A 27,634-nucleotide genomic window follows, 5' to 3' on the forward strand; every position below is an offset into this window, starting at 1 on the left:
CTTATTGAGTGTCTGCTCTGTGCCAGGGACCCTTCTAGGATCTGGGGACACAGCAGTTGACAGATGAAAGTCCCTGCCCACGTGGAGCTTACCATCTAGCAGGGTCTTCATCTGTAACGTGATCTGGTCATGAGGTTCCAGGGACTGCACCCACGGAGGCCCCAGCACACCTGGCACATTGGAGCCACCGGACCGGGTCATGGTTCCTGAAGCAGCCCCCAGTGAAGGGGCCTGGGGAGGCATGGGCATGTGACCTCCTCCTGTCCAGCTGACCACTGACCTGGAGCCTCCTTATCGGTGGCTCCTCACATCCCCACAGTCCCGGGGTTTCCTCTTCCTTCTGGCTGCAGCCCAGAGTTCTCTTGGCCCTGTTCCTCAGCCCTGCTTTAGCAGTGGCCTCTCCTGTCTGTTTGGACCAAAGGATCATTCCAGCGTTTTTTCTCCATACTAGAGAGCAGGGTTCACAGAGTTCCCTTTGAGAGCTCCCTTCTCCTGGCCTCAGCCACACCCGCGCCCCTCCATGTTAGACTGGGCCAGGTCCAGGGTCCCATGTGCCCCAGGCTGCAAGGTGTGGGTACGGTCGGTGTGCAGCAGGAACTCTGACCATCGTCTGACCCTAATCCCTCACTTTCCGGCAGCAGACTCTCAGCCCTCCCTGGATGACAGGCGCACAGCTGGCCCACAGCCCTGCCTGGACAGTTGTCCCCCATGGGATCCCCATCCCTGTCCTCTCCGCCCATCCGATCCTGTGAACCCCTCTAGCCTAGCTCATGCCAACTCTTCTAAGAAGTCTTTCTGTGCCCTTTACTTCTACTGCTCTTCCAGGCGTCCTCGCTTAGCCTACGTAAGGCCCTGTGAAAGCAGGCCCAGGCCCGCCCTCCCTCACTCAGGCACTCGGGCCACACCGACCTCAGTCAGCTTCTGGAACCACCATGCTTGATCTCTCCACCTACCTTGACCGATTAATTCTTACCCATCCTTCAGAGCTCAGCTTCAAAGAGTCTTTCCTAACCACTCTCTCACCCCGCCCCAATCTTCCTAGGTCGTATCCAACTCCATTATAGCACCATGCTGTTCTCGGTAGAAGTATTTAGTTTGTTGTTAAATGAGTAATTGTGCTGTCAGTATTTAGGGACTGTGAATATCTGCTGCAGCTGGAGTGTGGCTACTGGGAGACCAGACTGGTAGGATAAGACCTCAGATTGTCAGGCCAAGGATCTTGGACCCGTGCTGTGGGCAGGAGGGGATTCTTCCAGGATTCATGCAGAATTGCTAGGTCCTGAGGGCCCTGAGACCTAGGGTTCAGTGGTCACTGTTTTTTGTTTGACTGGCAGATTGTTTAGTTGTTTTACTGGCTAGTTGGCTGGTTGGTTGGATGAATTATTGGCTGGATGGTAGATAGGTTGCTTGGTTGACTGATTAGTTAGTTATTATTAGTTGACTAGTTGGTTAGTTGATTACTTGGCTGGTTGGTTAGTTGATGGGATGGATGGATGGATGGAGAGTTGTTTCATTAGTTAGCTGAGTAGTGATTTCATTGATCAGTTGTCTGGTTGGATGGGTGGGTGGCTGGTTGACTGTGTCTTCCACGGAACAGTGCTTGAGCCTGCCCATCACTGTTGGCCCAAGTTGACTCTGCTTTTGGTTTTTCTGTTCCCAGTTTCATCAGGCCTAATGCCTTTTCTTCCTGTCTCTCCTCAGGCACTCGTCCGGCTGCCTCCCCACATTTCCCAGTGTGATGAAGTCTTCCGGTTCTTTGAGGCCAGACCAGAGGATGTCAACCCTCCTAAAGAGTGAGTGGTAGCTCAGGCCTCTCCCATATGCTTGGGAGGTGTGGGCTAAGCTGAGGCCATCATGGAGAGGCCAGGATGTGGGGACATGTGTAGGGGGAGAGCTGGTAAGGAAAGATGCGCCAAAGAAACCAGGACCATTATTCCCCAGACTCTTATTGCCAAAACTTGCTCCTCATTTCCTTTACCCTGGGGCTGGCAAGTGAGGGTGTCTCTGCATTTGGGGAGCAGGTTTCCACATAAACTCTTTCTAGCTCCCAGGTTATTTTTTTTTTAAAGGTTTTATTTTTCCTTTTTTTCTCCCCAAAGCCCCCTGGTACACAGTTGTGTATTTTTAGTTGTGGGTCCTTCTAGTTGTGGCATGTGGGATGCCACCTCAGCATGGCCTGATGAGCAGTGCCATGTCTGCACCCAGGATTTGAACTGGTGAAACCCTGGGCCACTGAAGCAGAGCGCGCGAACCTAACCACTCGGCCACGGGGCCAGCCCCACTACCAGGTTATTTTAAGGAGCAGACGAGATAACAGAAAATGTAATGGTCATGCAATTCAGATTTTCGGGGTTAGCAGTCCTTGCTCTTGACTGTTGATGGTACCAGGCTCCCAGCTGAAATGCAGGGTTGGGGGGCAGGTGCTGCCCAGGCTGAAAACTCACCCACTGATTGACTCAGCAGTCCTCGGAGGCTACAGCAGATTCTATGATCATCATCAAAAATAACAATGACTGTACCTGGAGAGTTTACAACATGGCTTCCACCTATAACATTTTATGATAGACATTAGGATCCCTGTTTACAGAGGAGGAAACTGAGGCCCAGTAAGGTTAGGTGATTTTTTTCGAAGTCATACAGCTCGTTGGGTATGTGACAAAGGCGTGAGACTTGAACCCAAATCTCTGATTACTAGTGTCCCAGACCGGCTGATGTTTCCATGGTTGGAGAGAAATGGGGAACCAAGTAGGTCTTTTCTTCTCTCTGGAAGCAGGATGCTCTGGGCCCGGTGGTCAAGATGACCCACCCAGTCATGTGGGCTTCCCTCCTATGGCCGCCCTCTCTTGCTCAGAACACTTCCCTCACCTATACACCTCCAAGTAGGTTCTCAATGAAGAGAAAAATCCAGTGTCTACCCAGGAGCTGAGGAGCAGAAGAATACAGCCAGGGGAAGAGGGTTGGGTACAGGAGAGGACTTGAAGAGGATGCTAGTTGATCACCTCCCTCCATATCTCTGTTCCCCTGAAATATTAAAGTCCCAGGATGGGAGAGAGAGAGGCAGATGGGATTACTACAGAGGGAAAGAAGGAACAGTCCAGAGGAATTGTCTGGGACACATAGCGAGAGGCAGGGGACCATCTGGTGATGAGGAGGAGAAAGCCTGAATACAAGGGTATGCGTTGCACAGCTCCGGGGGCCTCATTCACACTGCAGTTTCTGTGAACGGTACCCACAGAGGTTGTCAAGTGCACAGCCTGCACACCCATACATGGCACTTATGCCTAAAGGGGCCCTTTTCTTTTCATCCGTGCTGTAAGTCTAAGAGCCTAAAATGTCCTGGGCCCTTTGAGGGAGGAAAAAGCATTATCCAGCTCAGAGGCTCACGTGGCCTAACAAAGGCCATCTCCCTTGCAGACTGCCACAGGCTTAAAAACAAGCAAATACCCCCAACCATCAGAAACTCGTTGATGACACGGTTCACAGGGGGAGCAGTTGGAAACCACAGGGGATGGGATGCCTGGTCTTGAGTCCACACCCCAACTCAGCTTACTAGCCACACAGCTCCAAGGCAGGTCACTCGAGGAGCTTCTCCAGGCCTCTCTTTTCCCATCTGTAACAAGGACATAGTGATTAATCCCTGCTCTTGCTCCGTCCAAGGATCGTCTGTGAGACTCAGATGACATGAGGGCTGGGCAAGAGCTCTGCAGACGACAAAATGAGATGCAGGGGTGTGTTCTCAGCAGAGGAGGGGCAGGGCTCTCACGCACCTACTGCGTGTGTGGCGGGCTCGTGAGAGAGGTTTGCACCAGGAGTTTTGTGTTTTTATCCCCACATCCCAGAAAGAAACAGGCTCACCTCCAGAGCTGGCACTTGAACGCAGAATTTCCTGATTTCAAACAGAGACCTATCCCCTTTCCACTCCTCCCGCCTGCCTCCCTGGTTTGAGGAGGAGTAGGGGACCAGGACCGTGGTCCTGACACCTCTCAGTGTGTCCTCTCTGTCGTCCCGTCTCAGTGCTCCCACCCTCACTCTGCCGGGGCAGGGGACGGCTCCTGAGCCTCCCCAGGGCCACACCTGGCCCTGCCCCTCCCCGGCTCTGATGGCCTCTCGGAGCCTTCTGTTCTCCTTCTGTCTATAGGGAGAGAGATGCCCCTCCCCAGGCAGGTTGTCATTGGAGTCATACGTGATCATGTGCCCACAGGAGGGGAGAGGGGTCCCTGGCTGGTAGATGAAGGAGGAGATGTGGCACCACAAAATCAACTGACCCCACCTTGGAGTCGTGCCTCTAAACCCCATTCTGCTAGTCAGCTAAATAAATGAGGCCTACCTCACGTGTCCTCCTGCACACTAATGGCAATAGGTTAGCCTTTTGCTCATCTCCAGAAGGCCCTCGAGGAATGGTGGAAACCAGCTCAGAGTTGTGCGTTGGTGAGGCAGCGGGCATGGCTTTGCGGGGCCAGGCTCTGGGGTCAGGGCCTGCCACTCAAGACTCTGTGATCTCTGACCATTGCTGGAGCTCTCTGCCTTTCTGCTTTCCCATCCCCCAAACGCCATAATGTGGAGCTCATGGAGTGGTCCCGAGGGCTCACGGAGGTTACGTGTGTACTGAGATAACCCCACCAGGTGCTGTGGGCACAGAGGAAGTGCTCAACGGTTTTGTTCCTGGAAGGTTGTGGAGTGGAGTGGAGTGGAATGTGGCTCAGTGCACGCTCCACCCTGCAGACCACAGCCTGCCTTTTGCAGGGAGGGCCTCCAAGTCTCCGTGTCAACCAGGGTCATCTGCCTTTTTCTTGAGGTGGTGCAGGTCACCTGGGCAGGTTCACAGCTGGTCTGGCAGAAGACGGCCTGAGAACAGGAATCTCTCCGGCATGAGACAGGCCTGAGGCTCAGGAAGTGGGGTCAGCTGCAGCCAGACAGTCATGAGGGCTTGTCCTCCCTGGTCCAGGTGCTGGCCCTGCTTGGCCCCCAGGACCCGCCAAGAGAGCCCTGTGTTCCCCTGCAGACTATGCTCGCCACGAATGAGCCCAGACCTGGAGGTGACCCTGGGCTGACAGGCTGACCATCTGTCTGCCCAGGGCTGGCACCCGCCGCACCTTCTCGCAGGCTGCAATACGCCTCCCCCTCCCCCTCCTCTTGAAACATAAACACGGGATCGAGTAGCCGAGTAACCGCGTATTTTGACTCCGGGGCGACGGTGGAGTGGCTTATCAAATTATCAAAGCCTGTGGATTTAATTGGAATTTTGCAGATAACCCCCGGCCTCTTTCAAGTGTGCTGCTGCAGGGGCCTTCGAGCGTCCGCAGGGGCCGGGGGGGCACCGTGCCCCTTTACATCTTGCAGGGAAGACGAGGCCTGCAGCTGCCCCACTTTGGTGGGGGAGGTGGGCAGCAGGCCTGAGCCCCTCGGCTTTGATCCCAGGCACTCCCTGGCCCCCGCGGGTGGAGAGCGGGGCCTCCCCTTTGGACTGCTGGCAGTTGCTTTGGGCCCCTGGCCCCGAACAGAGAGGGTGTTCCTTACAGACACCTTGGGCACCGGGCACAGAGCGCCTCCCCATGTGGCTGTCCCAGGAAGGTTGCTCACGTGCCCCGTCCTTGCTCCTCTGCTCACACTGGCCACCACGTGTTGCTGCCATGTGTGAGCAGTGCTGAGCTCCTCCAGGGCCCCTGGCTCAGGCCCCAGACCCTGGTGTTGTTCTGGATTCACTTCTTTCCTTCACACCCTTCCGTCCAACTCATCAGCACATCCTGTGGGCACTACCTTCGGAATACATCCAGGCTCTGACCACATCTCCCCACTTCCCCTGCTGCTCCCCCGGGCCAAGCCACTGTCACCTCTCACCTGGATGCTGGCCTCCTGGCTGGTCTGCTTGCATCGGCCCTTGCTCTCTAGGGTCCATTTTCTACACAGCAGAAGGTATGGTCATTTAAAGTATATGTCAGGTCATGTCACTCCTCTGCTCAAAATCCTCCATGCCCCCCACATCACTCAGAGTCTAGGCCCACTTGGCCTCCCCCCACCTCCCCCTGCCATGGCCCCTCCTGCCACTCCCCGCCTGCTCTGCTCCAGCCACACGGCCTGCCTGCTGCTTCTCCAACCTCCCAGCCATGTTCCTGCCTTGGGGCCTTTGCACTGGCTCCTCCCTCTGCTCCTTGGCCTGTTCCCACATCTCCTTCCAGTCTTGACGCAGGAGCTGCTCAGTGAGGCCGTCCCTGGCTCCCTGTGTGAAATCGCCCAGTGCTCGCTCTCCCCTTCCCGGCTTCTGTCTTTGCGGAACTTATCACTTCTTCACATGTAACTGGTTGTTGTCAGTCCTCCCACCAGAACTTGGCTCCAGGAGAGCAGGAGCCTGTCCCTGTTCCGTTCACACAGTGTCCCCAGAGCCCAGAGCAGCCTCGGGAGACATCTGCCAAATGAATGACAGAGGTCCCTCAGGTGTCGCTGTAGTCTTTCAGGGTGGGGAGACTGATGTGATTTTACAGAGATCAAGGCTCAGAGAGCGGGGGTTGCCCACCTGAGGTCACCCAGCTGTCAGGTGGCAGGGCCAGGATCCAGACTTGGGCAGGCTGGCGGCAAGAGAAGCTGGTGAGGACGCTTCTCAGCCTCTCCTGTGTGGACGCTGGGGCAGCCGTGTGGCTGGTATGGGGTTGGGAGAGCCCTGGTCACCAAATCCTGAAGGAAGGCGATAAAGACCCACCCCTGGAGCTCAAGGGTTGGACCCTGGGCCATCCCGAGTGGTAACTCTGACAACCAGATGAGCCTGGCCTTGTGGAAGCCACACACTGGCACCCCTACAGCACCCCAAGGTGACCCCTAGCTGTGCACATGGCCCGCCCAGCACGGTGTCCTGGGTGTCCTGGGGCCACACGCTCTGCCTGGCTTTGCTGAATGCCCTGCGGGCTGCTGGGCTCCCACAGACACAGTAGCCCCCCCAGACAGTAGGCCCCTCTGCTCTGATACTCAAGTGGTATCAGTGATGGCAGACGGGAGCCAAGGCAGTCTCAGGCTGGCGTGCAGGACTCACATCCTAGTCGACCACATGACCCAGCAAACGCCTCTTTTTATTCAAGTTTAAATTTGTATCCAATTGAAACAATGAACCTAAAGGTTCTCAAAGGGACCCCTGGGAGCCAAGTCCTGGGGCCCCGGAGTGATGTGCATTCCTCTTGGAGAAGGGCAGGGGGAGGTGCAGCCCCGTGTGGCCCCTGGGGGCTTGTGACCCAGCTTTCCGTCTCTCCAGCCTCCTGGCCCACCAGCCACCCCCTTATTCTTAGGTGCCAGTCACAGGAGAGCAGCCAGCTGTCCCCAGCCTGCAGCCCATGCCCTGCTGTTCCCTCCCTGCAGCGCTCCCCAACCCCTCTCCCCGTGCGCCCTGGGACAGAGTCGTGCTCAGCCCTCACACTCTCCCAGGAAGCCCTCACCGACGTGCACAGCCTGGCTGCTGGGAGTGGCACTGGCCGTACCACATTGGTCTGCTCATGGGTCTCTCCCTACCACGGCGGCCCACATTTCTGCCCCCCCAGGGCCTGGCACCTGGTAAATGTTGACTGAACCAAAGTCACAGCCGTGTAACAAGATTAAAAATCGAACTGCCCACTGTCAAGGGAGCGGTGTGAAGAGCACTCTGGACCGCTCTGGAGTTAGGCGATCTGGGTTCCCAGGCCAGCTCTGCCCCTTGCCTCTCTGTGCCTCAGTTTCCTTCTCTGTAGAGTGGGAATGACAATAGCACCTGCCCCCAAGGGCTGTTGTGAGGAGGATGCTTTAGCGCACACAGACCTGTGTGCAGTCAGCCCTCCCCACGGCCAGTGTGGCCGTCATCGTCGCAGCAGCCCCGGGGGGTAGGTGCAGCAGTGCGAGGCTCCGCATCACCCCGACCTCAGGTCTGCCCCCCAAAGCCACAGGGTGGGGCTGCAGCCTCCTTTTGCTGCCTGACTGCTGTTAGCCCTCTGCTCTCAGCCCAAGCCTGTGGGCAGGGGGACACACAGGCATTTGGTCCCCATGTCGCAGAGGGGAAAACGGAGGCCGGGGCTGGGCTTGTGTTCCTCCCTCTCATCACACACTTAGGGGCCTGCCTGTCAGCCTGCCCACTGGCCTGGGGCTCTGGGCCAGTAGGGCCCACCTCTTAGACAACAGCACCAGGGGCACACAGTGGGCCCAGTAGCGTGCTGAGGGTCTCTTGCTCCCTGCCGCCCCCTCTCGGCTCTAGGCCTGGGCCTGTCCCCTCAGCACATTTCTTCCCACTGAAGCCAGCCAGCGTCCTGGTTAAATTCCTGAAATTGCATAGGAGGAGCAGAGCCTTGCTAAACGGGTTTTTGTTCTTCGGCCCCAGGGCCACAGAGCCACTCTCTGTTGTGGCCTAGAACAATGGTCCAATGTTCGCAGGGACCTGGGGTGAGAGGCGGATGGGCCCACAGCCAGACCAGAGCCCTCCTTGCCCAAGCCTGCCCAGAGGGCCCTCTTGCATCTGGCCTAGGGGTCCACCCCCAACAGCCCTGCCACCTGCCACATCTGGGGGACATCTGGGCAGGCCAGAGAGAAAGGGAGGCTGTCCTACCTGACCCAAGTGGACCCGGGTTTGAGTTTAGGCCAGGGACTTGTTAAAGTGGCCCAGGGTCTGACTTGGAGGGCACTGAGCGAGGTTCCCAGGGCTGGAGGACCAGGGCAGGGCAGGCAGCTACTCTGAGGCTGGGCTGGGCATGAGGTCAGACCCAAGAAAAGGCACTTCTCTGCAGGGTCTCACCGCCCTCCATGCCGTTTGTATTTCAGAAGAGGTCGAGGCTGTGGCTGCTCTCCCGTGGGGAAAGCAGAGTCCAGGAGGACAGAGGGGGCATTGCTAGCCCAGCAGGAAGACAGAGGGGGTGTGGCCGTCCTGCCAGGATGGCCCTGAGATTGGGGATGCTCCTACAGGAGCCCCCACATCCTCAATCCCAGTCAAATTCCAGGTCAGGCCTGCTCAGGAGTCTGACTCCTGATGTCAGAATCTAGGCTCCCCTGCTGACAGCAGTGTGACCTCGGGTTGGTGACGGAGCCCTCCCTTCTCTGTAAGTCACACCTACCTGCCTGGACGCTGAGGAGAATGAAATGAAATGTGTGTGGAGCACGTAGTAGGTACAGAATCAGGTTACCCTCTTCTCTTCCTTCTCTTCCCTGGGAGGCAAATGGAAGGTTCTGGAAAGAGCACAAGAAAGAGAGAGAGAGTCTCTGCATGGCCTTCTTTCACTCAGCAGGTTTTCACTGCACACCTACTATGTGCCAGGGGCTGATGAACTCAAGGCTACTGCTGGGTTGAAATTTAGAACTGCAGAGACAACTCCAGAGACAACAATCAGAACCCCCGGCTCTGCTGGTGGCCTTGAACGAATCACTTCAGCTCTTCAAATCTCAGTTTCCCATCTGTAACAGGGGCCAACAGTATTCACGTGCAGGATAGTGGTGAGGTTCAATACCGCGCTTAAATGCCTCGAGAGTGCCTGGCCCATCGCAGATGCTCCATAAACGGGAACTTTCACTCTTCTTTCCCGGTCCTCCGTCAGCCCAGGCCTGGGTGCAGAGTGGCCACTCAGAAACGACTGGGTGAGTGGAATTGGGTCGAGCTGGAGACGGGAGCTGGCCGAGTCTCCCTGAGCCCCTGAGCCCCTATCAGCTTGAGTTCTCGCCTGGGTTGGGGCTGACTCTGGGGTGAAGCCCCCTCCCCCCTCCCCCACGAGGTACCCCTCCGGCTATCAGGAACTCTGGCGATGTTCCTCCCCCACCACCGACCTCCCCCAAGGGACTGGTGGCTTGGGAAGTGGACTGGAGAGCTGCCCAGCCGCCCCGAGCTTTGCCGAGTCCCGGTCAGACCCTTGTCAGCGGAGCAGCTCTCCACACCCAGCAGGCCCTGCCACCACCCATCTGGCTAGGGATGTGGCCCACAATGTCCTTCCAGCCCCTCTGCCACTGGCAGCTGCACAGATAGCCTCCTTATGCTGACAGGTGAGACAGCCAGCTGGACCTGGAGACTATGGGTGCACAGGGGGCTGAGGGGCTGAACGGCACAAAACTTTATGTAAATAACCCCTGCCCAGGCCCTGTCATGACCCCCTTTAACCTGGGTGGGCAGTGGGGAGGATGATGCCCACAGGAAGCTGCGTCCAACCCCCTTGAAAGGGGCATCGGCTCAGGGAACAAGGACTTCTGAGGGTCTGACTGTGGTGCTGGGTGGGCAGGCTGGAGGGAGGCTGAGTCCGGGCCGCCTGTCTGGTCCCAGCTCATAGAGCAAAGGCCTGTGAGGGCCGTGCGGAGGAGAGGGTGGCTCCGTTTTCAGGTCTGGTGGAGGACCTTCGGCTCTCCCAAGCAGGGCTGGAAGAGGTGTTGGGACAGGAGGGGTATCCTGGTACAGGGGTGGGGAGGGCCGGGTCCACTGTTATTTTCTTTCTTTCTTTTTTTTTTGTTTTTTTTTTTGAGGAAGAGGAAGACTGGCCCTGAGCTAGCATCCGTGCCCATCTTCCTCCACTTTGTATGTAGGATGCCTACCACAGCATGGCTTGCCAAGCAGTGCCATGTCCGCACCCGGGATCCGAACCAGCAAACCCCAGGCCGCTGAGAAGCAGAACGTGCGCATTTAACCGCTGCGCCACCGGGCCGGCCTCCCGTTATTTTCTCAGGCTTGTGCTTTCTGTGTTCCCTGAAACTTCAGCCCCGGGAGAATGGTTCTGGTGTGCAGGTGCCCATGGCCCCCACGTGCCCACTTCCTTGCTCCCAGGGCCGTGACGCCCTGTGGATGCTCCAGGTTGAGGGGGAGCCTCCCGCAGAGCCCTGAGGCCTGCTTTGCTGTTATGTCATATTCGAGTGGAGTCTTCATTACTATACCTCTGTTGTAACCCGTTCCCTGGTTAGCTTCCCCTCTACACAGAGTCTGGGGCAGAGCTAAACCTTGAACCCAGGTCTTCGGCCTCCCAGACCAGGCTTCCTCTGTTGGCATCCAGGTAGGAGGCATCGGTCATTCAAGCGTTTCTTGATCATCTCGGTGTGAGGCCTGGGCCACGGAAGTGGACTCAGCTCAGCCCTGTCCGGGGAGAGCTCATGGCCTGCGAGGGGAGACAGGCGGCACCAGCGGGGCCTGGCTCGCGGCTGTGGGAGGCCGCAGAGCACAGAGGAAGGGGCCCAGGCTCGGGCCAGCCCCCGGCTCCACCTCCACCTCCACCTGCTGTGTGGCCTGGGAAGTGTTTAAACTTCGTTTCTTCACCTGTAAAATGGGACTTATGACAGTTGCCAGTCGGGGGGAGACGGCAGAAAGGAAGCACGTGATGGCACAGGTGTTGGGCCGTCTGCAGCAGCAGGCCAGCCTGGCAATGGACCGGGTCGGGGAGGTTTCCTAAAGGGGGAGCATTGGAGCTGAGAGGGAGGAGGGAGCCAGCCACTGAAGGGGAGTGGGAGAGAATGGCAATCAGGCCAGAGAGAGTCCCCGAGACTGCGGCAGTTTTAAGGAACTGAAATTCTGTCATCCTGGAGAATGAGAGTGTTGGCTTGGGCTGAGCCCAGAGGAGTGGGCCTGGGGCAACCGATGTCCAGCCGAGTGACATGGGACGGTTGTTAACCCTTTGTACACTTCAGCATCAGATGAGGGGGCAGAATTTGCGGGTCTCTGGGGTCCTTCCTGGCTCTGACATTCTGTAGTCCTATCAGGACCAGCTAACTATTGCAATAGTCCAAATACGTAACAACCAGGGTCTGGGATGGGGGCTGATGGCTGTGGGAACAGAAGATGTTCATAGCAACAGTCAGATGTGGAAGAGACAGGCATTCTGGAGACCATGTGAGCCCTTCCCCTTCACAGGCCGGGAAAGTTGGGTCTCAGGGTTAGTTGGAGTATAGGCACTGCTATAACTCTGGGTCACTTCCAGGGCCTTAGTTGATCGTGTGCATCTGTGTGTATCTGGCTCCACCTCGTGGCCACATTGGGTATTACAGCTGCCAGCATCCTGGCAGGCGCCTGCAGATCAGTGCTGGAGCCTTGAGCATGTCTATCTTGTTTAGCCGTCAGAGCAATCCTGTAAGCTTCATGCCTCCTTTTAGCAGCTGAGGACTTAAGATTGGTTGAGTTACCTCCCAGCTAGTAAGTGTCAGAGGCTGGATTCAAACCCTTCCAACTCCAACTCCAGGTCTGCACCCCAGCTGAGCACACGGGGGTGTGATGAAGAGAAGCATGGGGGCGATGGCCAGGACCACTAGCTCCAAACTGCAAGATGGGACCTTTCATCTGACCAAAGGGCAGAATAACTGGATCAGGATCCTGTGGTTGCTGTGGTCGTGGGGTGGGGGGTGGCTAAAGTTACAGTTTAGGGTACTTTCCACATTTGGGGATCTCTTTGAGGGGGATCCAGGCTTCTTGCTGGGCCACATCCCTGAGAAGGTGCTAGGCTCTGGAGCCCCAGGGCTAGTCCAGGGTGTGCTCACTGAGACCCTGCCTCCAGCCTCAGAGCTCCTGGGGGGCCTTCTGCTCTGGGGCCAGAACTCGGAGGTGGGGTGCTGCCCAGCACCCCTGACAGCACGGACACAGTGGGGCTGGTTCTAGAAGCACTCAAAAAAAGCAGTCTTCCTTCCTCCAACCAGCCTGAGACCTGACTCTGGCCCTGGGTCCAGCTATGACCCCAGCCCCAGACCAAGCCCTTAAGCCCCCCACCCCGTCTCTAACACGTGGCCCATTTGTGGCTCTTCCTACCAGATGCTGTTGGTGCGAGGCCGTGCTTAAGGCAAGAGGGAGATTTTGTTTATCAAACAGCCTTACTGAGGTTTAATTTCCATAATACAAAATTCACTTGTGTACAATTAGTCCAGTGATTATTAGTAAGTTTAGAGTTGTGCAACCATCACCACAATCCAATTTGAGGACCTTTTCATCACCCTAAAAAGATCCCAGAGGGAAGTTTTTCATTCTTCCCAAACTCCGGGGTTCAGGATCCCCGCTGGCCTCCATCTCCACTCCTGTCTGGGAAAAGGAGATGAATGTTCCGGGGACTGAGTCTTTCCCTGCCGTGCGCTGCTCTGATCTCTAGACCTTCTGGGAGCCCCGGCAGCTTTGGCCGTTGCACAAATTGCTCAGTAGCCGTGCTTGGCCTCTTGGTGCAGCTCTGAGGTGGACTGGCATTGAGTGGGGGCCCAGGGCCGAGGGGCGAGGGTACCCATTTCAGTGGGCATCTCCCTTGCCTTTTGATTCCAAGGGACCAGCTGCCTGCCCAGCTTGAACTTCATCCCCACTCCCAGGAATTACACACACAGTTTGGCTGTGCAGGTCGGCTACCCTGCAGCCGTGATGCTCACTTTCCCCGGAGCATCTCTGAAGGCCGATGGGAGGGGGCTGGTCCAGGGGTGTAGTGGTTAAGTTTGCGCTCTCTGCTTCCACAGCCCACCGGTTTAGATCCCAGGTGTGGACCTACACACCGCTTGTCAAGCCCTGCTGTGGCACGCGTCCCACATATAAAATAGAGGAAGATGGGCATGGATGTTAGCTCAGGGTCAATCTTCCTCAAGGAAAAAAAAAAAAAAAAATATATATATATATATATATATATATATATATATATATAAAATCAGTCAAAGGCCGCTGGGTGCAGGCCACAGACCTAGGGCTCGAGCCACAAGATACCTAACTTTCAACCAGGGCAAGGTCCAGGCAGCCTAGAAAGCAGTTTACACATTTTAGCTCATTTAGTCTTTGCATCCATCCATCCATGAGGGGGGTACAGTTATTTTCCCCAATTTACAAATAAAGCCACTGAGGCACAGAGAAGTCACTTGCAAAGCCAATAAGTGGCAGAGATGGCTAGAACTTGAGGATTCCAGCGTGAGAGCCTAGCTGTTACCTGTCCTGCACCTCATAAAGCTCGCCAAGTGTGCTGCATGGCGCGTGCTCATAATAAATGGGAGCTGTTATTACTATTGCTATAGTGAGGGGTGAGTATGTGCTGGAGCAAAAGCCAGAGGCCTGGCTGACCAACAGCCACAGAACACTCAGGGCTCAGCGTGCAGCTACGTGGGTTTGCAGTTTCTGGAGCCGTCAAAGCAGCCTCTCTGATCCTGGCTATGTCACACTGAGAGGCAGGAGGGGAAGGGTGCCCGAAGTCCCAGCCTTCGGAGCCCAGCATTCCCCAACATCCTCCAGCCCAGCCCTCGGGTTGCACTGATGGGTTTTGCAGCCCAGAGTCGGGAAATGATTTGCCTGAGGTCACCCAGAGAACTAGACTGGCACCAGGTTTTTTGACTGAGAGTCCAGTGCTTTCTGGCTCTCGGAAACTTTCCCAGCAGATTTCTAAGCATTCCCCAGGTGTGGAGCATCCCAAAGGCTGGTGCATAGAAGGGCGCCTGGGGCCCTTTATGGAGACTGAATAGGAGCCTGGTTGACAGACAGGGAGGAGGGGCTGGCCTTCTGAATAGCTGGGGAAGGGGGAGCTGGGCTGTGGTTGGGTCTGATCTAATTAGGCAGAGGTAGGCTCCTGATTAGAGAAGGCTGCACCTGCCAAGCCAGAGAATTAAAGACTAACAGCTGGGAGCACCCTGGCCTCTACCCCAAGCAGGAGAGGGTACCTGTGAGCCTGTCTTATGTGGTCAGACCCATGAGGACCCGCAACACCGCAGGCAGCTGCCTCGAGAGCCAGAGGTCAGAGGCCATGGGTTATCCCCACATTGGCCCACACCCGACATGGCTGTGTTGGGCACTGTGCTCGGTCCTGGGGGCTACGAGGATCTTAGTGGGCAGGTGGGGGGACACTTCATGCCAGAGTCAGGGAACTAATTCAAGGAGGGGCAGGTGTCTCGGTTTGGAATCCTCCAGAAGCAGATCTGGGGGTGAGGATTTGAGCCCAGGCAGTTTATTTGGAAGGTGACACCAGTGAGAGAGTGAAATAAAGCAGAGGGGGACAGCAGCCAAAGTCCTGTGTTATCAGCCAGCATCGAGGCTTCATCCCCCAGGGGGCTTGGGGAGCCAGCAAGGACCTCTGGGCTGCAGGGCTGTCCCCGCAAGGACCGGGATGTTGGGGCGTCCCCACACCCACTGCCGCTTCTTCCTCCCACCCTCCTGCTCCCCCGCACCCTCCTCCATTCCACCCCCAAACTGCAGCCAGAGGGAGCTTTCCTGGAAGCCTGTGTGCGCTAGTGTCACCATGGCTTATTCGCTGTGCCTAGGATGACTTCCAAGAGCTTCCCATGGCCAGCGCCTCCTGCCACCTGCCCCGCCCACCCAAGCCCTTCCAGCTGCCCCCAAGCTCTCCTTTCATCCTCCCCTCCTCTGAGAGACCTCCCTTTCTTTCTCCTTCTCAGCTTTAACCCAGTTTATCAATTTGCTTTATTTGGTTGTTTAGCCCTCCTCCGGGCAGGGGATGGGTCTGTTTACGCAATGCTGTGACCCCAGGGCTGGCACATAAGAGGTGCCAGCAAATGCTTGTTGACTGACAGAGGAGCAGCTGATGGTGTGCAAGGAATCAGAGGCAAGAGCATTGCAGCTGCAGGAAAAGTAGGGAAGCACCCACCCCATGCCCCGGACCCCAAGCCCCACACCCACCCCAGCCAGGGGGGCTCCGGGGCTGAGGCCCCTCGTCACTAAGCATGGAGTTTCTGTAACAACAGTATGAAGACGATGTGACTGCAAGTCTGCTCAAGGCCTGAGGTCGGTGCTGGCTAAAGCTCTCAGGAAGACCTGCACAGAGGGGCCAGTCCCCTGTGGTCCTCTTCCTGGGAGGGCAGGACTGGCCAGTGTGCAAGGGACCATTGTTGAGCACGAGGTGCTCAAGCAGCCCTGATGGAGATGCTCAGACCCGGAGTGCAGAGGGACTTTAGAGAGGGAGAGACCCGTGGGGGCCGAGGTGTGCAGGGAAGGCTACGTGGGGGAGCCAGACCTCTCCCTGGACTCGGATGCTGAGGGAGGCTTCAGAGACAGAGGGGGAGGGGGAGACCCTGGGCCAGGGAAGGCTTGCAGTGGAGACTTGGAGGCTTCTGAGCAGGGCGGGCAGGCAGCAGCAGGGGGTGTTCATGGACGGCAGGAAGCGGGGAAGGCTAAGAGAGACGGGAACGATGATGATAGTTCCAAGCATGGGCCTAGGAGTCAGCCAGCACTGGGTTCAAATCTCAGCTCTGCCACTGGGCTAGCGACTTAAGCTCTTTATGCCTCAGTCTCCCCATCTGGAAAATGGGGGGTAAGGATAGTACCTTCTTGGGGTGGTCAAGAGAATTGAAATAATGTATATGAAGCACGTCACAGTGCATAGTCATGCCCAGTACACAGCCAGCACCTCCTGAGCCCACATACCCTTATTCTCAGACTTGGGCCCTGCCAGGGAGGCAGGGAGGCATGGCGGTCCAGCGGGGGAGGAGAGAGATACAGTGGAAGCGATAATGCGGGATGTCAGCAAGAGCATGCAGGCTCACTGTGATGCCATGGTAGCTTCCCTGACAACCCTGGGTGATGCCACAGACAGAGTAGGGAGCACAGGAGGCCAAGGCCGTCCTCCTAAATGGACAGGAAATGCACCGAGTAATCAGGGTGGACTCTGCTCACCGAGACTGCTCCAGCCCTTTTGTATTTTACACAAAGTAACGTCACCGCTTGCAGACCCATCGTAATTATCAGGGAAGACCTCCTGGAGGCAGTGCACTTCCACTGCCTTTACTGGGCGGGGCAGGGCAGAAGCCCAGGGTCTGCCTGGAGCTCAGCTCTGGCCAGCCCCTCGGAACCGCCTGGCAGCCCTGAACCTGGTTGCCAGCGCTCAGGGCATTCTTGCATTCATTCAGCAAACATGGATTGTGCCCAGCCCTGTATGAGGCCTGGGGAGACATCGCAGCTCCTGCCTTCATGGAGCCTACAGTCAAGGGGAGGAAATAGACAAAAACAAGGGAACAGCAAAGACTGACTGGTCGTGGTACGGGCTACTAAGGAAAGGAAGACGGAGCTGCGCTAGGCCAGGTTTTGGGGGTCCCTGGGCTGCAGCCCGGCCGCTTGCCTACTGACGGGCACTTTGGGGCAGAGCCCCCACGAGCAGAACAGGAGACTTGTCGGCCACGGCGCTCTGATGGGGCCGTGAGAATCAAAAACCGCAGGCCTCCCTGAGCGCGTGGTCCTGGACACTGCCACGTGTCGCACCCGGGTTTCCCCTTCCTCGCAGCTGTCCTCACACCAGCGCTGCAGGTGTGACCTCTCCAAGGAAATGTCTAGACCTTAATATCCTGGCCCTGAGTCTCTGCATTCATTTTCCCTTTCTCTTCCCCACCTACTCCAAATTTGGCTTATCTGTCTGGATTTTACAGGTGTCCTTATCAGCCTTGAGGTGGTAAGTGATTTACACACTAGACTAAGGCAGGTTGGACTCAGATCTTGTCCCTGTCACTCACAAGCGGTGTTACTTTGGGCAAGCTATATGCCCTCTCTGATCCTCCGTTTCTCTTCTGTAAAATGGGAGAAATAAGAGAACTTACCACGTACGAGTGCTGTGAAGATGAAATGAGCTGATAGGAGTCAAGAGCTTAGTTTGGAACCTGGTATAATGTAAATGCTTGAGAAACGTACCATTCTTGTCAGTTGCAGTATTAGTAATAATAACAGCAGTAGCAATAATGGCAGTATGCCTTCCCCCATTTGTGAAAGAAGGGCTCACTCGGGGTCGGGGGGCTGCTTGGTGGTGACTCCCACCAAGGCCTGACCCACTCTCTCCATCCCCCTCTCCCTTTCCCACTATGCTCTGGGGTCCAAGGGCTCACGCCTGCTCCAGGGCCTCAGGGGACCTCTGGGCAGTAGAAGCTCAGATGTCATTACATGGCTGAGGATGGAGGCTGTGGCCAGTGCTGGCCCACTGGGATCTGTATTGGGCGTCCTGGGGAGCAGAACTTCGCTGTAGCTGGAGCTGGGCTGACCCAGAGGGGAGAGAGCAGGTCTGGTGCCGACGGGAAGGCTGGTTGGAGGAGGGCTGGGGCAGGAAGCTGTTACCCAGGGTCCCAGATTGCCCCTCCTGTGGCAAGTAGGATGCAGGCCTGTCTGGGGCCTGGAGCTGGAGGCCTCTTTGCAGAAGTCAGGTGGGGCCCAGTCCAATGCCCTGATTGTTTAAGTCGCGGAAACTGAGGCACAGAGAGGGCTGCCATCCCCCAGGGCTCGTGGACCCCACGCTGGGTGGCCCCTGTTTGGTGTCTCTCGGGACTCCTCATTAGACCCTCCCTCTCATGTGCTTGCTCAGGGCGGCAGTTGGCAGACCCGTGGGAGGCCCCCAGCTCACCCTGGGCCCAGGCTGGCGCAGGAGCACCCCAAGTTCCCTGGGCACACTGCCCTGGGCAGACAGCCCCTCTGTCCTGCATTTCAAGTGCCCGCTGCACAGAGTGTGGCAGCCACCTGCCCACTGTGGAGCAGCCTCATGACGTCGGCCACTTGGTCCAGTAGTGAGGGGGATCCAGGCTTGGCTGGAGTGACAGCCACCTCCGGTCAGTGAGGCCAAGGCCCCTGGGAGGCCCAGCAGCCTGGCCGCAGCGGGGAGTCCTGCAGAATGTGAAAGGAATAACAGTCATTCTGATGGAGTTGGATCCCTCAGCCCTGCCACGCGCCAGCTCTGCCACCCCCTAGCCGTGTGGTCTTGGTGGAGTGGCTTTCCCCCCTGCACCTGGGTTTCTTCATCTTCAAACAGACACCCCAAGCCTTGGCCCACCCCACTGGGACCAGCCCGGCCAGTCTCCCCACATCTTCCCAAGACCCCCCCAGGCCTTGCCCAGCCTGTCCCAGGTGGTCGTCTCATATCGCCTACAAGCCTTGCTTCCCCCAAGAGCACCGCCCCCCACCCCAGGGTTAATCACTAGCCCTTGGGCAGAGCTCTGTGCCGGGTAGGGGGTGGTGGGGGAGTGGGCCGGAGGCTGGGAGCCTTTGCTCTCCTGCATTGAGACTCACCGTGCACCAGGCCCTTAATATGTGCTACCTGTTTTATCCTCCAGCCATCCGATTAGGTGGGTCCTGTCTGTCTCTTCTCTTTACAGAGTGGAAATGAAGGCAGAGAGACCCTAAATAATCTGTCTGGCAGAGCTGGGATTTGAACTCAGCTGCACACACACGTCCTCTGTGTCAGCCACACAAACCTTCCAGCCTGTGCCAAATTCAGACCCTTGGTCCCAGCCACACTGTCCAATGCGCTAGCCAACACACTGTGGCTATTTAAATTAAAATTTTAATTGAAATTAAAGAGGATTAAAAATTCAGTTCTTGGGTCCCACTCGGCACATCGCGAGTGCTCAACAGCCACAGTGGCTGGTGGCCACCAGACTTGACAGTGCAGAGAGAGGCCATTGCCATTGATGATCACAGAGAATTCTATTAGGCAGTTCCACGTAGGGCACCGCTAGGTGTTGGGGGCAGAATTGGGACACTCAGTGCCCTTGGGGGTGAGTGGGCTTTCTGGAGGAGACACCCCTCCCTGGGCCTTGGAAGGATATGAAACTCTAGAGGATGGGAGGGTGCACGCAGTGGCCATAAGCACAGGCAACCCTGATTCCCCCTTGCTGTCTGTGTGGCACCAGGCAAGTTACTTAACCTGTCTGAGCCTCATCTATAAAATGGACCTACAGGGGCCGGCCCGGTGGTGCAGCAGTTAAGTTCGCACATTCCACTTCGGCAGCCTGGGGTTCACCAGTGCGGATCCCAGATGTGGAGATGGCACCGCTTGGCAAGCCATGCTGTGGCAGGCATCCCACATATAAAGTAGAGGAAGATGGGCCCAGATGTTAGCTCAGGGCCAATCTTCCTCAGCAAAAAGAGGAGGATTGGCAGTAGATGTTAGCTCAGGACTAATCTTCCTCAGCAAAAAGAGGAGGATTGGCAGTAGATGTTAGCCCAGGACTAATCTTCCTCCAAAAAAAAAAGGACCTAAAGCACTTGCCTCAGAGAAAAGCAGGCATCACAGGGCCTGGCCCATCTGGGTGCTCAGTGCTTGTGTGTTTGTGATGTGGAGTTCCAGAGAGTCTGGGCAATGCAGGGTTCTCACTGAAAGAGGCGACCACATGAGCTCCAAGAGCCCAGCCCTCCCAGCAAGTGCAGGTGGCTCGGTGCCCGGGAGAATACTGGGGCCCTGCTCCGAGCACCCTTTCCCATGGAGGCCGAGGCAGGAACAGGAACCCAGCTAGGCCTTAGGCTGGCTCGTGGGCCTGTGGGCAGTAGGGAGCACTTGGCCTAAGCTACCAGCTTCCCAGCCCCGGCTCAAAATTAGGCCAGGGCTGGGGAGTGAGGGGCCCATGGCCAAGGAGCGGCCCAGAGGTCTGCTCAGCAGTGGGGCCCTGGTGTCTGTCGAGACACACAGATCAGGCACACCTCTACAGATGGGGCCCCTGCAACTGGGGGAGTGAGGCAGTCCTCTGTCTCCCCTGAAAGAAGTCCCCATCCACAGCCTGAACAGGGAAAACCAGACCCAGACCAGACCCGATTCTCAGTCTCGGAGCTGGTGCTGCCACTTTCCAGGGGAAGATCTGTTACAAACATCACCACCCGGTTTCTCCCACTGACAAGTTCTTTCTCAAATCTGAGCCGTTTTCCTCGCTTGCAGTCCAACTCCAGCTGCGTGTCCTGCCCGCCAGGCTTACAGCCTCCCAGAGATCTCCTCACCCTCAGCTCCAGTGTGCGTGCATAGGCACGTGCACACACACACATGCACATGATTCCACATCCGTTCCTGCCCCTGCACCTTTGCTCACATCATCCCTTCCACCCCAAATCTCCTTCCTGCCTCTGCCCTAAATACTCATCTTTTAAGGGTAGCTCTAGTGCCCCCTCTTCCAGGCAGCCCTCCGCAACCACACCAGACCACTCTGACCTCCCCTTCCTGAGGATTCCTATACAACATGTCCTTTGGCCAGGCTCTGGGGCACCTAATCACAAAGTAATAACTTGTGTGTTTTGTTTTCCTGTTGTCTTATCTCTCCAGCTAGACAGTGTGTTCTGTGAGGGCAGAACTGAGTTTTCCAGCACTCTTCTGCTCATACACAAGGCTAGGTTATACAGCAACCCCCCAGTTAAGACATGGATGGATAGATGGACAGCTGGTTGGATGGATGGATAGATGGGTGGGTGGGTGGGTGGATAGATGGATGGATGGATGGATGGGTGGGTGGATGGATGAATGGGTGGGTGGGTGAACAGATGGACAGACAGTCAAATGCACTTGGAGAGAGACAGGAAAAGCCTCCAAACATAGAAGACCCTCCTTGCCCTTCTCTCCAGGGACTTTGTAGTTGAACCCATCACAGCATCTTGCTACTGTCCCTTCCATGATTCCCCACGTCTGGTATGCTGTCCCCAGAAGTCCAGGGAGCCCCTGTGGCCAGTCTGGCAGAGTAGAGAGCAGGAGTTTGGGTGGCCTCTGAGTTCACAGCACTCCATGGCCAGGGGGCTGCACGGCCTCATTTCCCCTCTAGAAAACCAGCTTTGCGTCCCCACGCCCCATCCTCCCTCTCTTCCAGAGATGGCTTGTTAGTCACCCTCTGGGTGGGACTCCTTGGAGTGTACACAGGTGGGGGCCAGGCCTGTTTGTCTTCATGGTTCTGAGCTGGCACCATGGGTGATAGAGCCAGGGTCTTGCAAAGTCCATACCCATGATGGGGGTAGGTCAGCACTTCCTATATTCTGGCTGCTGTCCACACGCTGAACCCAGCCCCTTTCGTGGAGCAGGCTGTTGGCCAGGGGTCCTGTTCAAGTGCCAGATGCCATTCTAAGAGCTTTGCACATTATCCCAGGCGATCCTCCCAACAACAACAAAGGTAGAACCGTGTTTATCCCCTTTGACAACTGCAGGTACAGAGAGCTTAAGTAACTTGCCTGTGTCACAGACTAGTAAGTGGCTGAATGCAGCTTCCACACTCCCCACACTTTCAACCCTCTACTCTGAGGCCTGGACACAGTGGAGCCCGTCCCAGTGCTGGAGACATGCTCAAGGCCTTTGCCCAGAATGGTGAGTCCAGTCAGAGGGGACAGACGGACAGACAGACAGACAGTGCTTTGTGCTTTGCTGTGGATGGAGCAGCGGCAGAGACCCTCTGGGATGTCCAGGAGACAAGCACAATGCCTGGGCAGTTTCTGGGGTCTGTGATAGCCACAGCATCGGCCTCTCAGCAACACAGCTGGGGGTGCCCAAGCCCCCTTCCCTCCCCAGGAATTCAGCGTTTTCACCCCGGGGCAGGAATTCCGGCCTCTCTCGACTGTCCACATGGTCACAATGGGGCCCATTCTCAGAACCCTGGAAAACACAGCCCCTGCGGAGAAAGGACGGATTCTTGTTGGACACAAGGGCCCTCAGTGCCACAATTTAGATCAGGGCGCAAATGGGGGCACAGAACAGCATTCATGCCCCCTCTGTCTGTCTTGCCTGGAGGTCGCTGCCCCTCGAGACCATTCCGTGCAAAGGCTCTCAAAAGCCAGAACAGAAAACCAGCTAGGGGCCAAGTGGGGTGGAAAAATCCCCCAGCGTTCCCCAGACCTCAGCTGAGACCCTCCTCGCTTGGCTCCTGGACCAACATGCTCTGTCTCGCTGCATCGGTTTCACGGAGAGTGAACCGCCTGTGACGACACTCAGAGTCACCTCATTTTAGGGATGGGGAAACTGAGGTCTCGACAGAGTGTCAGTGTTTTTAAAACTGTGTCTGCCACAGTAAGAAATTTCACGTTACAACCCAATACACACCGACAAGACAGACAGACAGACAGGTAGGCAGACAGACATCTGAAAGAGAAGTTTCACAAAACGATACATTCCCTGACTATGGGTGACTCGATCATTTTGTCTATTCTATCTTTCTGAAATGCTTGTTGGGACCCACTAAGGTGATTTCAGAACTCACTCATGGGTCACAACCTGTCATTTGAAAAGCACTAGTTTGCAGTGGCTTATCCAGGTCCTACAGCCACTAAGGGGCAAAGCCAGGCCCAGAACCTGGGTCTTGACACCAGTGCCAGACTCGTGACAGCCTCTCTCCTGTCCCTCCCCCCAGGCTATCCACCTCGCCTCTTAACAACAGTCCTCCTCCAGCTGCGCCCTGACCACATCACTCCTTGATTCTGAAACCTTCCAGATTTCACAGCAGGACATCAAGTGCTCCCCTGCAATCTGCTCACCAGCCCTCCCCAGTTCAACTCCTCCTGTTTGGAGCTACTTGTTCCTGCCTGTGGAACTTTCCCCTCTCTAACCTCTCCATGGATGCAAACTCCTCTGATCCTTCAAGGCCCAGCTCAAAGCTCCCTCCTCTAGGAAGCTGCCTGGAAGACCTACAGCCCCAGGATCTCTTTTTTTCTCTGACTTGGAGTGTTAACACTCCTGTGACTCTTGCATAGATTGACTCAGAATGCTAGCTTTCTCAGAATGCGAGGCAGTTTTGTTCCCCCGACTTCACCCCAAATTTGCAGGCCAGGAGCATGTCGCCCGTTTCTCCTGTGCCTGCACAGGCCTTCACGAGACAGCCTACAGCAGGAGCTGGAAAGTGCTTATTGGTTAATAACAGCACTCAAAGGCATCTTTACATACTTCAAGGGCTCTGCATCCCTTCCCTGGCCAAGGCTGCATACCGTCGCCCCAGCCCCCATCTTCCAGGTAGTGGCTATGTCCCCAAGACCACTTGGCTCTCAAGGTCACCCACAGCCATCTGGCAACCCAGCCAGTCTCTTAAGCACTTTCCAGCAGCAGCAGGCCCTGCAGACGGGCATCCTGGGCCGAGCAGCCAATGTCAGCCAGCAGACAGGAGGGTGAGAACATCAGGCTGGAAGTTTGTGCGTGCGTGTCCTCTGCCAGGACACTCACTGATGGGAATGGGAAAGTGGTGGGGGGGGGGGGGCGGGCAGGCAGCAGAGGACACAGCCCTGTAGCACTCAGAATTCCTCTTGGCAGGGACTCAGCATCCTTCCACACAGCCAGCCCAGCCAGACTGCCTTCCTTTCCTATTCTCTCCGCTGCCTCAGTGGCTCTTCCTCGCTTTGCCTCTCACTCTGGGAACCCTCACCTCTCCCTCCCTGGGGGAGCCTGCTCCTGCTGCTTGCGAGTCCTCTCTTTGCAGCCCACTCTCTGCTGGGCCTCAGTGCGGGATCATTCTGGGTCAGGACTGTCGGTTTAGCTTCATGAGCCTGGGCGAGCCACTGAAGCCCTCAGCAGCTCAGTCTCCTCATCCATAAAATGGATGAACACCATCTGCCCTCTTCAGAGCCATGAAGGTCAAATGCCTGCCGGGGATTTCCGAGGGACAGCAGAGGGTGGGGGTCATGTGCAAAAGCAGGTGGCCGACACAAACGAATTGTTATGTGCCTTTCCCACCTCTCCCTCTGGCCTCGCCCTCTTTGCTGTCTCCAACACAAGCCCCTTCACTAGGACGTCAGGGGAGGAGAGCAGCATGTCTCACCAAGAGAAAAGAAAGGAAAAAAAAAGAAAAGGAAAGCTGAGCCTTCCAGGTGCCATTAGCATGAAGACTCAAGGCCCTTTACGTCCCTTGGTTTGGGGCTCTGAGAGTTGGCCACTCCTTGGGAGGTTAAAGGCATCCAGTGAGTCCAGAGCATACCAGTTCCTATGGGTCAGTGTTGCCCTGAAAATACGATTGTTGCCAGACAAGCCCTGTGCGAACTTTCACTTCTAGAAACAGGCTTCTCTTGGGTGGGCAACATTCGATGGATACCAGAACTCTGAAAATGGGGGCTGGGATGGCCCACGCTCGGCACTGCTGCCAGCATCGTGTGTGGTGAGGTCCTTAAGAAGAAGCCCCTTTTGTTTTAGGGGGCTCTGCAGGGTCCAAGTTTAAACAGGCCTTTGCCATTTGGGTAGCAACTGAGGTGAGGTGCGGTCTAGGTAGGAAAGAATAATAACCAAGACAATTTATGTAGCATTTTCTGTGCAGGGACTTTGTGAACCGCTTTGTGCATACTGTACGTTTCATCTTCCCCAAATCTTAAGGGGTTCCTCATTCTACAGGTAGAGAAATAGAGGCTCAAGAGGGGAAGGAAGTAGCCCACGATGACCACTCAGCTAGCAGGTAGCGGAGAGTTGAACTGGAGTCTGTCTCTTTCGAGAACCTGCCCTCACTGGGCAGGTGCCATCAGCCTAGGAGGAAGGACCCAAGAGATGAACTGTGTATATCATGGTGGGGAGCGGGAGGCCTCAAGTGTCCCTGTTTAAATGGGGGAGGAGGGTGGTGCTGGGTTGGAAGCACCCCACTCCTTTCCCCCAGCCATGCCTCACCTGTGGACCACAGGATGACAAACTGTCCCGGTTTGTCTGCGACTTTCCCAGTTTGAGTCCTGAAAGTCCCATGTCCCAGTTTGCCTAGGATGGTTGGTCACTGTACCTGTGGTCTTCGTCACCCCCAACCAGTTGCAGAGAATGCCAAGTGGCCTGATGGAGCCGTGTCAGGACACGGCCTGGAGGCCTTTTCAATTACATTAGCTTCTGGCTGCGCTAGAGGGAGACAGTAGCCCTGGCTCCCCTCCCCTTCTCCTTCCTGTGGCTCCCTGGGAGATCGTGATTCAGCAGCAAGTCGGAAGCAGGCTAGACTGTGACCTACCCGGAGTGGAATCACCAGCAGGGTGGGGACTGTCAGCACCAGCTCAGGGCTGGAATTGGAGAAGAGCAAGGAGGGGAGGTGGGGAGGGAGGGATCCTGAGTTATAAGGGAAGTGGACCCCAACAGAGGGCCTGCTGTCCTGCCCAGGCCAGGGCTGATTGCAGGACAGCAGGACGTGGGCGTGCCAGAGGCGGGGGTGGGAGGGGGGACCCTGCCCTTTTCCCCCCATGCCCTGGTTTGTGAGGGATAGGGGAGTCCCAGCCACTGGATACCTAAGCTGCTTCTCAGTATAATCAGTGGCTAAAAATACGAAATGGCTTTGCTAAAAGGTGCCTAACCAGAAACCTCCAAGAGGTTTCCTATTAGGGCCGAGCCTGCTCTGGCTGGAGGCCAGATCCTGTGTGAAGGATTCCTATGCCTGCCATTCCCACCATTCAGTCACAGCCTGGCCCCCCACTGCCAGGACCTGGGCTCCACACCTTTAACCCCCTTGCTTCTCAGGCCCCAGGGCCTCGTCATCCCCTCCCTCCCCTGCACTCACTGCTCCAGGGTACCGGGAGGGTCGCAGTGATTAGGGATTTACCTTGAGCCACAGAGTAAGGCCTGGATTCTTGGTGCCTAATTCCAGCCTCATCTACTCACTGTGTGACCTTGAACAAGTTGTCTAGCTTCTCTAAGCTTTGCTGTCCTCGCCTGCAAACCCAGGAGACCACACCACTGCAGGGGATCCAAAAATCCTTGGTGGGAAGGATTTCTACTATGGTTGAAGGACAAGCCTGCCAGGGGATGGTGGAAAGACAGGCAGGCCAGGGGATTTGTCTGGAAGCTTCTTTGGCACTGCAAGCATATTCTTCTCACTAAGCATAAATGTTTCTTAGGGATGCCTGGGGTCCTGATGGAGATGATGGTGTGGGGACTGGAGTGCCCTTGGCACTACTCCTGCCTACCTGTCAGGGTTGCAGTAAATGGAGTGAAGACTTTGCTGGGCCCGTGGTTCTCAGCCAACGCTAGTCCAGCCTCGGAACCCCTAGGGGGATTTGTCAGCGATGCAAGCAGTGCGATATGTTTTTTTTTGGGGGGGGAGCACATCTGAAGTGGTAACCAGCTCCCCAGATGACCCCTTTGAGTGACCAGCTTGGGAATCGCTGACCCGGGCCTGGCAGAGGAGGCACTCAGCACCTGTGAATGATGTCCCTGTCTCACTCCTGAGCCTCAGTGTGCTCCAGTCACACGATAATGACCTGCCTGCCTCCCTGCCGGCACTGTTGACAAGCTCAAAGAGAACCCTGGGCAGCCCGCAGCTGTACAAACAGAGGGGAGAAGGTGGCTCTCACTGCAAGGGAGCCACGCTCTGTCTAGACTCCCGGCAGCCAGGGGATGGTCAGTGGCCACTGTGGTCCCAGGCCTAGAGGGCCTCTCCTACAGGACCAGCAGGAAAGAGCTGGGGCATGGGGGGCAGCTTCCCCTGCCCTTCCCCAGGCCTCACCCTGCAATAAAGCCTGAGGAATGAATTCCTCCCTCGGGAGTGGCCAGTCTGCTGGGCAGGACGCAGCCGCCATACAATGCTCTCCTCCTTCTCCCTCGGAATTCTCCCCACAGTTGCCCTTTGAGGGGCACAGCCAGGCCCTCCAGGACACAGTCTCTCCTTGGTCTCCCTTCTACCCCAGGGAGATGAGCATGCCCTTCTTCAGGCCTTCTTGGAGTGCCAGTCGGGGGAGGCGGGAACTCTCCCACCTTCCTAACTCCTTTCCGAGGCCACAGATTCAACAAATTCTCCTCCGCCCCACCCACCCTGCAGTATTCATTCCTGCAGGTACGCTCATAAGCCACAGCCCTTCCCCAGGTTGGGTGACCTTGGGCAGTGGCTGAACCTCCGTGTCCTCATCTGTAAACTGGGGGTGATAGAACCTTCCTCTTAGTGTGGATGTGAGGATTGAAAGAGGCATGGAATAAATGCCAAGGGAGTCTCAAGCGGGGGGTGGGGGGGAGGTCAGAAAGGCAGGTTCCCGGGCCTCGCGCCCAGCAGTCTGATTCATTGGGTTCCCAGGCCAAACTTTGGGAAGCATAGGAGCCTAGGAGAAGGGGAGCCCCTCAACCTTGGCTGTGGAGGCAAATTGCCT

General features: G+C 56.5%; 1 protein-coding gene across 7 annotated transcripts in view; it reads left to right on the forward strand.

The window, feature by feature from the left end:
• Nucleotides 1–27,634, forward strand: part of SH3PXD2A (SH3 and PX domains 2A) — a 246,485-nt gene that overhangs the window by 127,896 nt on the left and 90,955 nt on the right. For all 7 annotated transcript variants that reach the window (XM_070633632.1, XM_070556688.1, XM_070556678.1 and 4 more), the window contains one exon: nucleotides 1,702–1,793. In XM_070633632.1, coding sequence (XP_070489733.1) covers nucleotides 1,702–1,793 — 92 coding nt within the window. The remainder of the gene's footprint in view (nucleotides 1–1,701; nucleotides 1,794–27,634) is intronic.

Source organism: Equus przewalskii, chromosome 1, assembly GCF_037783145.1.
Source record: "Equus przewalskii isolate Varuska chromosome 1, EquPr2, whole genome shotgun sequence".
NCBI lineage: Eukaryota > Metazoa > Chordata > Mammalia > Perissodactyla > Equidae > Equus > Equus przewalskii.